Below are 10,419 nucleotides of genomic sequence, written 5' to 3' on the forward strand. Positions count from 1 at the left end.
GTTAAGTCAATGAAAACCAAGCTCTGATACATAGAACCACAGAGGTTAGTATTTAATAAGGGAATTGGCAAAACAGGTGGATAGCCTTAGGAAAGGGAAATAGAATAGATAGTTATTGACAGATAAAGAAAAAGACTAGATAGAACAGGAGAATCAAGTGGACAATGGAAGAGAAGAGGAGAGCAAGGGAGGTGATATGGAAAGGGACAGCTACAATTAATGGCCATTTGAATGGAAATTTTGGAAACTTGATACAATAGTATATACATATATGAGGGCAATATAAAAGTATGGAATAACTAAGTAATGGGGGAGACAGAGTCTTAATTAGCCATCTCTTGTCACCAGGTCCTAGAGCTAAAAGGAGAGGCGGACACATCCCCCAGCCCTAATGCAGAAATAATCAAAAATCTTCCATTGATAACCACTTGCTAATGAAAATTTACCCTCCTCCAAGACCAGGGAAACAAGCTGGAGAAACAAACTATTCTCTCTCTCTCTCTCTCTCTCTCTCTCTCTCTCTCTCTCTCTCTTTGATAGGCTTCATGCTCAGCAGTAGATGGCCCACAGAAGAGCTCAGGGGCATCTTTGGAATTTCTTGTCTTATAATGCTGTCTCTGGCTTTTCCTATTTTTATTGTTTTTATTTTGTTTGTCTCTATATACCCCACACACATATGTAGGAGAGAGAATGAGAGAGAGAGATAGACAGAGAGAGAGAGAGAGAGAGAGAGAGAGAGAGAATCTTATCTTTTACCCTACAGATCCTTTGTATAAACGTTACGGTGTAAATTTAGTGGGATTCTTGAGTATGTGAATGAGTGGGTCTTTGTTTCTTTTGTCATCTCTTGGGCTGTTTCCTCCTATATATTTTGTCTTATTCTCATGTGTTAGACCTCACTTTATATAACTTTTTTTTATTTTCCTATTTCCTCTAAAAGACTATTTGTTTACTAATGAGAGACAGAAAGGGTAGATCTGTACAAGAGAGGATGTGAGGAGGAACTGGGAAGAGTATAGAGGAATGGGATAACATAATCAAGACAGACTATGTAAGAAAAAAAATCTATTTTTAATAAAAGGATAAGTTCATTTTAAGTTGCTTATTCTCTCTCAAACACATCTTTATTTTCTTCTTGAGTAATTAAAAACTAATTCAATTTACATCTCAGTCATTGACCCACCCTCCTCTATTCCTAATCCCACCCTCCCTTCTGCATCCCTTTCTCCTTATGCCTCAGAAGAGGGGAGCCCCTCTACCCACACACCCCAGTTCATCTATTCACATGAGGACCAAGTTTATCTTCTTCCCCTGTAGCCCTGTAGGGCAGTCCCATCAGGGGCAAGTGATCATAAAGCAGGCAACATAGTCCACGTCAGAGATATCTTCCATTCCCCTAACTAGTGAGCCCACATGAAGTCTAAGATGCCCACTGGGCTTATGTTCTTGGGGTCAGTGCATTGTAGTATGTCTTTCCTGTACTATATGGCCAAAATCACTTACAAGCGCTTATATACCATCTGTGTATTTCTGGGTCTATGTTACCTCTTTCAGGATGGCCTTTTCTAGTTCCATCAATTTGCCTACAAATTTCATGATTTCCTTGTTTTTAATGACTGAGTAGTATTCTGTTGTGGAAATGTACCACAGTTTCTTTTTCCATTCTTTGATTGAGGGACATCTAGGTTGTTTTCAGCATCTGGATATTATAAACATGGTTGAGCAAATGTCTTTGTTGAATGGTGGAGCATCTTTCAGGTGAATACCAGAGAGTGTTATAGCTGGATCTTGGGTATGATTATTCCTAGTTTTCTAAGAAAGCACCAGATTGATTTCCAAAGTGGTTTTACAAGTTTGCACTTCTACCAACAATGGAAGAGGGTTCCTCTTTCTCCACATCCACTACAGCATGTGTTGTCACTTGTGTTTTTGATCATTTTTGTCAGTCTGATGGGTGTAAGGTGTAATCTCAGGGTCGTTTTGACTTGCATTTCCCTGATGACTAAGGACATTGAGCATTTCTTTAAGTGTTTCTCTGACATTTGAGATTCCTCTGTTGAGAATTCTCTGTTTAGCTCTGTACCCCATTTTTAAATTGTGTTATTTGGTTTGTTGGTGTTTACTTTCTTGAGTTCTTTATATATTCTGGATATTAGCCCTTGTTAGGATGAAGGATTGGTGAATATCTTTTTCCAATCTGTAGTCTGCCATTTTGTTCTGTTGATAGTGTCCTTTCCTTTACAGTAGCTATTAAGTTTCAAGAGGTTCCATTTATTAATTGTAGATCTGAGAGGCTGAGCTGTTGGCATTCTATTCAGCAAGTTGTCTCTAGTGCCAACGAGGTCAAGGTTTTACCTATTTTCTCCTCTAGCAGAGTTAGTATATCTGTTTTTATGTTGAGGTCTTTGATCCATTCGGACTTGAATTTTGTGCAGGGTGATAAATATGGATCTATTTGCATTTTTCTATCTGTAAACATCTAGGTAGACCAGCATCATTTGTTGAAGATGCTGTATTTTTTCCATTGTATGGTTTTGGTTCCTTAGTGAAAAATCAGGTGTGCATAGATGTGTAGATTTATTTCTGGGTCTTTGATTCTATTCCATTGAATAACCAGCCAATTTCTATGCCAATACCATGCAGTTTTTATTACTATTGCTTTGTAGTATAGCATGAGGTCAGTTATGGTGCTATCTCTAGAGGTTCTATTATTGAATTTTTAGTTTTAGTTTTCTGGGTTTTTTGTTTTTTCCAATATGAAGTTTAGAATTGTTCTTTCAAGGTCTGTGAAAAATTGTGTTGATATTTTGATGGGGATTTCCACTTTTATTATTTCAATAAATAAAAACATACAGACAAAAATTTCTAATTAAAGGTATGTAAATATTTATATTTTATCATCTATTAGTCAATATTACATTTAATCTTTAAAAATTAGGGCATCTGCTTGGTGTGGTGGTAAATGCCTCAAATCTCAGTACTTGGAAGGCAGAGACAGGTGGATTTTTGTAAGTTAGAATCCAACCTCTTTACATATTGATTTTCAGAACAGCCAGAGCTATGAAGAGAGACCTTGTCTCAAAAAATATGTTAAGGCATCTAGTCATCACTAATTTTAATTTTTAGCATTATATCCTGAACCTTCATGAAGTTATATGATGTCATAACACTCTTCATCCACATCAATTACAATAAATTTCTTATAAACTACAGAAATCTATGTCAAAACTGTAGACTGCCTATTCTTATTTACAGTTCCCATGAGTACTTAAATTAACTATGTTCTGTTCCAAACTCATCCTTTCAACCTGTACCTACTGCCCAAATTAGTCCTGACTTCTGAGGCCAGGCTTTTGCACAGTGATGCCAATCCCGCACTGCAGTATCTAACCCAGTATCTCAATGTCTTGTTTTATACTCGTCAACCTCAGGTTGGTGATTACTTCACCATAGCCAGTGTCCCAGTTCTCATCCCACAGAGGTCACACGTCAATTCTCTTACCCGACATTAGAAGGAGTTACGCTTTCTGCTGAGAAATGCTTTAAACCATAGACCCAAAAAATCCCCTTAAAATTTATGAACTTCATCTCATAGACACAATAAATGTCCCACCTATATAAATCAATAAACACAATACCAACAAAATGAAAGATAAAAGCTTATGACCATTTAACTAAGCATTGTTCAGGATGAAAATCTAAAAGTAAATCAGTTATATTCAGAATAAAGGTCAATACAATAAACGTGGGTAAACCTAAGCCTAATCATGTACCAAATAGGGGGCAATGAAAGTTTAACATCTGGAACAAGGAATCTCACCATTTCTACTCAACACTAGGATGATATTTGAACAATTACGTAAGAGAACAAAATAAAAGACATCCAAAAAGGACGAGAAAGCTTAAATAACTTCTGTTGTTTGGTGGCACGCACACACACACACAGACACACACACACACACACTCACTGCACACACACACACACATACACACATACTGCACACACACATACAGACACACACACACTGTGCACACAATCACTACACACACACACACACACACACACACACTGCACACACACACACATGACTATCAAACTTTGTCACAACTTTGATAAATTTGTAGGACATAAAATTAACAAACAAAAGACTGTCACATTTGATGATACTACCTTTTTGTTTGTTCGTTTGTTTTCTTTTTTTTTGAGAAAACAACCTTCTTTACACTGGATTCCAACTGAGCCAAGGGATTTAGTCAAACAGGTTTTTAAAAAGTACATAGTGATTATCCTCAGATTTTGTCTTCTCATGGTGGACTTGATTTCTTCTGTTGGGAATTTTTTGACTATTTTCTTTGACAGATGTATCAATTACATCAATTGTAGGTTCTCCCCCTGAGAGTGTCTACCCCACCTCTTGAATTCTGTTGGTGATATTTATCTCTAAGTTTTCATCTCCAGGATTTCTAAAGTTCGTGTTTTCTTTTCTGATTCTATTTCCATTTTTAGGTCTTGAACACTTTTCTTCCTTTTTTTTTTTTTTTTCACCTGTTTGATTGTTTTTCCCTGTATTTCTTTAGGTGAATTACTCATTTTTTCTTTAAGGGCCGCTATTTGTTTGATTGTATTTCCCTTTATTTCTTTAAGGGATTTATTTGTTTCCTCTTTAAATGCATCTACCATCTTCATAAACTTAGATTTAAGGTTATTTTCCTGTGTTGGAGCTGTGTTAGGACACCCTGAGCTTGTTGCCATATTGGGCTGGTTTTTTGTTGATTGTGTTCTTTTGCTGGCCTTTAGCCATCTGGTTGTCCCAGGCATTGGCTGCTTGTTTTTGGAGCCTGTTGGACTTCCTGGGCATGTGTGTGGGGAAGCCCTAGGTTGTGGGCTGGAAGCTAGATATTCTCAAGTAGCCTAGAGCTCTTCTCTGCCGGTTGTGCCGCAGTTTGACCTATAAGCAGGAAGTCAGGTTGTAGCTTTCTGATCTGTGAGGTCCTGAGGTCCTTCAGGTCTCTTCAAAAGGCAAGTAGAGCAGTGAAACATGGGCTGGACCTGTACCTCTCTGGAATCTGGAGCCATCCTCAGGATGACAGGAGTAGCCGGAGGTCTGTGGGTGGTACCATGCCTGCCTGGATCCTGTCCTCTCTCAGGGGAAACGTGAAGGGATACTGAAAAGAAACTTCAGATGCTGACATAATATTTGATGGAGTATAATTTACACACTGGAAAGAGAACCACAGGAGGACATGAATAAATATCGGGGGCTTGTAATATCATGGTGAGTGTGCTAGTCAGCACAGATATTTATAACATGGTCACCTTTGAGCAAAGAACATAAAAAATGTATGTTCCCATTGTCAATGGGAACAAATCCAGGAGGAGGAATATTTTATAAACAATTCAATCACGTAAGTTTCTCTACCAGCCGTTTGTGGGAGTCACGTATTTTCTTTTATCTGTTATCACTGTTTGTGTTGTGTGTACCAGTGTGCGCACGCCATGACACGTGTGTGAAGGTCAGAGAACAGCGTTCAGGAGTCTGTTCTCTGCTGCCACTGCAAGCCCCAGGGACTGAATTCAGCTGTCAGGCTCACACAGCAAGCACTTCACTCGCTGGGCCCTCTCGTTAGTCTCAAACCACTTATCACTTTACCCACATCCGGGTTAGCACCGGGACTTTTCGCCATTACTGTCATAAAGATTGTGCTGTAAACGTTTTTACATCTTCAGACACGGGGGCAAACAGTCTGCCATGTTTCAGTTATTAAAATGCAAGATGCTAGAAGCGCACAGCCTCTGTAAAGATCCCAGCTCTGCCAATTGCTTTTTGCTATTTTCCTTGAGCTATTACCCTCTCTGTAAGGGTACAATCAGAACACGCGGGGAGTGAGCAGAATCTGGATAACTGGATTTTTTTTTTAACAGAAAAACTGAAAAAGCTGAGAAGACACTGGAAGAAGAAGCAAGGATTCAAGAGGCAGAGGCTATGAGAGAATCCGAGCCATCAAAGACACTGTCTCCTGGGTGGTAGACTAGGGTTAAGTATTAATCTGAAAACTTACTAACTCAAATATGAAGGACAGGGCTGGTGTGTCTGGGGTCCTGAGCAGAAACACTCCCCAGGCTCTCCCTGGCTGGCCTTCTACTGCTGTTCTCACCACACTTTTGGTCTTCCACTTTGTGAAACATTTATAACTGAAAATGTTTCCTTACCCCTAACATTTAACACATACTTCTTCTTTTCCTCTACTCCCTAAGTACTCACAAACTCTCAAGATTTATCTCATAGTCCACATTCCCTGTCAAGTCTTTATTCACTGCCTCCTTAAGTAACAATGATCTTTTACTCAGGGTTAATTAAAGTCTTCCCAAGACATCTCTGTCTCTACTCAAAGAATTCAATACAGTTTTGTAATCATTTTCCTGTCTCACTAAAGGATATATAGAGTCAGGCATGTAGAGGACCATTAAAAAATGGTTGCTCATCGGGGAAGCCTCCTCTTGCAGGAGAGGAGAATTAAGACAGGGACCCATAATTGAGCAATGTGCAGAACATGAACAACTTTGGAGCAATCAGACCTAAATAGGATTTAGGCAAACTTCTCCCCTGATGGCTCAGAATTCTCTATAGAAAAGAGGTTGGGGAGATTGTAAACTAGAGGAGGTGGATGGATCCAAGGGTATATTCTGGACACAATAGGAGTGCTACACATATGAACTCACAGAGACTGTGACAGCACATACAAGACCTACATGAGTTAAAAGCACACAAAAATCCAAGCACAGAGAAGGGGGAGTAGACACAATGTTCCAACCCTAACCAAAATGCTAGTTGCAACGGATGCCTCCTGGGAAAGAGAAAAATCAGTTTTCTCCAACATATTGTCACTGGGCATATCAACCACATCCCAAGAGTCCCATGGCAAGGAATACTTGGCCAACAATATGGACTTCATATTTTTGTGCATCTTTTGTTTGGGTATATTTGTCTAATTGTTTATGGTTTTGCTATTATTGTCATTGTTGTTAGTTGGTTGTTTTAACTTTTCTGTTTTATTCTTTTGAGAGAAAAAAGAAACACGAAGTCAAATTGGCAGGGAGGTAGACAGGATATGGTAGGAGTTGGGAGACAGGAAAAAATACAATCAAAATATATTGTCTGAAAAGTATTTAAATAAAAAATAAATAACACTTTTTGGCCTATGTTAGCATGTTTGTGATAAGCCAATGAAAGCTTAGCCGTAGAAAACTAAGAAAGATTTTTTGTCAGACACTAGTGATCAGAATGAATCTGAGTTGAAATTAACAACTCATAAATAATGCCATAGTATATTAAATGATTAGAATAAACCAGAAATCATGATATGTTTTTAATAAAGAATTGGCATGTATAATTATCCTGATACATTTTATTGGGAATCTTATTTCATATTCAATAAAAGTATAAAAGTTGACATTTATAGACATACAGAAATTCATTAACCCAACTATGTGTAATTCTTATAATTCAAAGATATTAACCTTCAGACTAACTGAATCCAAAACCAAGAAAATATCTTAGTTTGTGTCTACCAAAATGTTCCTCTTCCAAATTGCATTTCTTTTAATTATATGTTCTCCTTTTCATATATGTTCCATTTCATGTTTTCCTTGCCAGTGTGTCTATTCTCAATGCCACGCAACATGGGAATACTTCAAATTAGATGCATTTATAGCTAATAGTATTAGTCAATCATATTCAGTGTCTCAAGAATGAGTGAATGAATGAAATAATAAAAAAATACCATAGTAAAGGGATGATTTTACCTCCTTAATAAATAGTGCAACATCTCATAGATGCAGCTTTCATGGAGTTTAATCTCCACGAAACTGAATATTCAGGAAAGGATAGAACTCTTGACAATTGTTAAAAAGAAAGTAATTATGAATCTAATAAATACAATTTAGATAGTCCACAAAACATTAAAATGTAGCTTGTCTTACATGTGCTGCACAACTGATTTCATGTTTTCTACATCAGAAATATAATTTAAGTAGAGTTTGTCCTTAATGAAGAGGACAAGATTGTCCCAAATTACTGCAAGTTTATCTTTTAAACACAGAACAAAGATTGGCATTTAGCCTACATACATAATCTCATTCCTTTTCCATTTACATAGAATTTTGTACATGCAAAAAATTTATAAGGAATAGGTACATTGCATGTTAATTACTACATTCTATACTTTGGCAGAACTTTACTTATAAAGACTATTTCATGATTTTAATAGCTGAGTAGTATTCCATTGAGTAAATGTACCACAATTTCTGTATCTATTCCTCCCCTGAGGGACATCTAGGTAGTTTCAGTCAAACAGAAGGGGAGGAAGACCTCACCTATCAGTGGACTAAGAGAGAGGCATAGGGGGGAAAGAGGAAGGAAGGGTGGGATTGGGAGCAGACGAGGGAGGGGGACATAGCAGGGATACAAATAAAAAATTGTAATAAATGATGACAGTAAAAAATAAAACAAGAGAAGGAGCCATGAAAAAAGTATATCTCATGATCTAAAATTGCAAGGACCTCAGAACTTTACATGCCAGATGACTTAAAACTATTTAATTAATATTATATGATTTATTTTCTCCACTATTTTCCCAGTTCAAGCATTGTAACTGCTCTTAACGTGTTATGTTCTAGGTAATGTCCATTTTGTCTCCAAGCAAAAACTTGATCACGCTTTCCCGGATCTGCTTGGTTTTGACTCCATAAACAATTGGGTTCATGGTTGGCGGCAGTAGCAGGTAGAGGTTGGCCACGATGATGTGGATGTGGTGGGGAATAGTGTGTCCTCCAAAACGATGAGCGAAGAACGTGAAAAAGGCAGGCACGTAAGTGACCACAATAGCACAGATGTGAGATGTGCAGGTGCTGAAGGCCTTGTGACGAGCATCAGCAGAGGACAGACTCACCACTGCGCGCAGTATCATAGTGTAAGACACAGAGATGCAGCAAATGTCAAACACACCAATCAGTAGAGCGACCATGAGGCCATAGATTGCGTTGACCTTGACATTGCCGCAGGATATCTTGGCCACAGACATGTGATCACAGTAAGTATGGGGGATAAGGCTTCCTCTGCAAAAGGGCAGGCACTTGGTGAGCAGAGTGAATGGGAAGATGAGCATCACACTCCTCAAGAAAGTAGCAAGGCCAGCCTTGGCAATCACAGGGTTGGTGAGGATGGTGGTGTAACGTAGAGGATAGCAGATGGCCACATAGCGGTCCAGGGCCATGAGCATGAGCACCCCAGACTCCATTCCAGTCAACATGTGGACAAAGAACATCTGGGCCAGGCAGGAATTAAACCCAATCTCCTTGAGGTTGAACCAGAATATGCACAGCATGTTGGGCACAGTGCTGGTGCACCAGCTTACATCAGTGAAGGACAGCAAGGCCAGGAAGTAGTACATGGGCCGGTGCAGAGCCTCCTCATGGCCAATGAGGTAGATGAGCCCGCAGTTCCCCACGACAGCAATCAGGTACATGAAGCAGAATGGCAGAGAGATCCAGACATGTGCAGCTTCCAGCCCGGGAACACCATTCAGGGTAAAGAAATCTGGGGTCAGGCTGGAGCTGTTGGCTCCAGACATATTGGCTGGCAGGATGAGACCATTTTATGCTCAATAATAGCATCAGTTTCCTGGGAAAGAATAAAAATAAAAGGTAAGAGGGGGCTTAGAAAATAAATAATGCTGTTAAAATGAACAATCATTAAATTTTTGCAGGATATTATATAACTTCATAGTCTGCTGACATTTTTCACTTCACATGATATATGATATTGAACAGTTGATTAGACATTTTACGGTTTAGCTTTCATTCCCTACAATAATATAATAAGTACATCAAGCTCAGAATGTTGGCCAGATTATGCAAAAGTAGTTTTGTACAATGTACTAAGATTATGAATAATGAATATTCCATTGATATAAGCAATAATCATCATCATTATTATTATGCACTCTATTACAAAAAGAAATACTAGTTTCTATGTCCTCCAACAATTCACATGTGCATTTAAGATAGAAAAATATATATTAAAAATTTTTAAATCTGGAACAAAATCCAGGGAAGTTTCATCTGATTTCCCTTAAAGCTACTGTCACTAAAAGTTTTCTATGCTAGTGCCCACTGGAATTCTGTGTGTTTGTAAAGTACCTTAAATATCTCAACCCTAACAAAGCCAGAAGGTACCGCAGCTGCATCATCAAAAACGTCAGGATATTTGGAGAGATATGACATGTTGGGTGTGCAGTCTGCTTAAAATTTAAAATTAATCAAGAGGCCCAGAAATCCATTCTATCTCTTAAGTTAGTGAGTAGCAAAAATCTACCCACAGTGCCTATTATATCACAGACAAGTCAAATATAGTTTTTTCT

At 38.3% G+C, this 10,419-nt stretch overlaps 1 protein-coding gene across 1 annotated transcript; it reads right to left on the reverse strand.

Moving 5' to 3' along the window:
* Positions 1–8,673: 8,673 nt before the first annotated feature.
* LOC129688575 (olfactory receptor 52N2-like) lies at positions 8,674–9,630 on the reverse strand. The gene has a single exon (XM_055623495.1). The coding sequence runs from the start codon at positions 9,628–9,630 to the stop codon at positions 8,674–8,676; it is 957 nt and encodes a 318-aa protein (XP_055479470.1).
* Positions 9,631–10,419: the final 789 nt, after the last annotated feature.

This window comes from Psammomys obesus, unplaced genomic scaffold, assembly GCF_907164565.1.
Source record: "Psammomys obesus unplaced genomic scaffold, mPsaObe1.curated_primary_1811, whole genome shotgun sequence".
Classification (NCBI taxonomy): domain Eukaryota; kingdom Metazoa; phylum Chordata; class Mammalia; order Rodentia; family Muridae; genus Psammomys; species Psammomys obesus.

Excerpts from the sequence above, each read along its gene's own strand:
- LOC129688575 (XM_055623495.1), bottom strand. The coding sequence starts at position 9,630 with ATGTCTGGAGCCAACAGCTCCAGCCTGACCCCAGATTTCTTTACCCTG.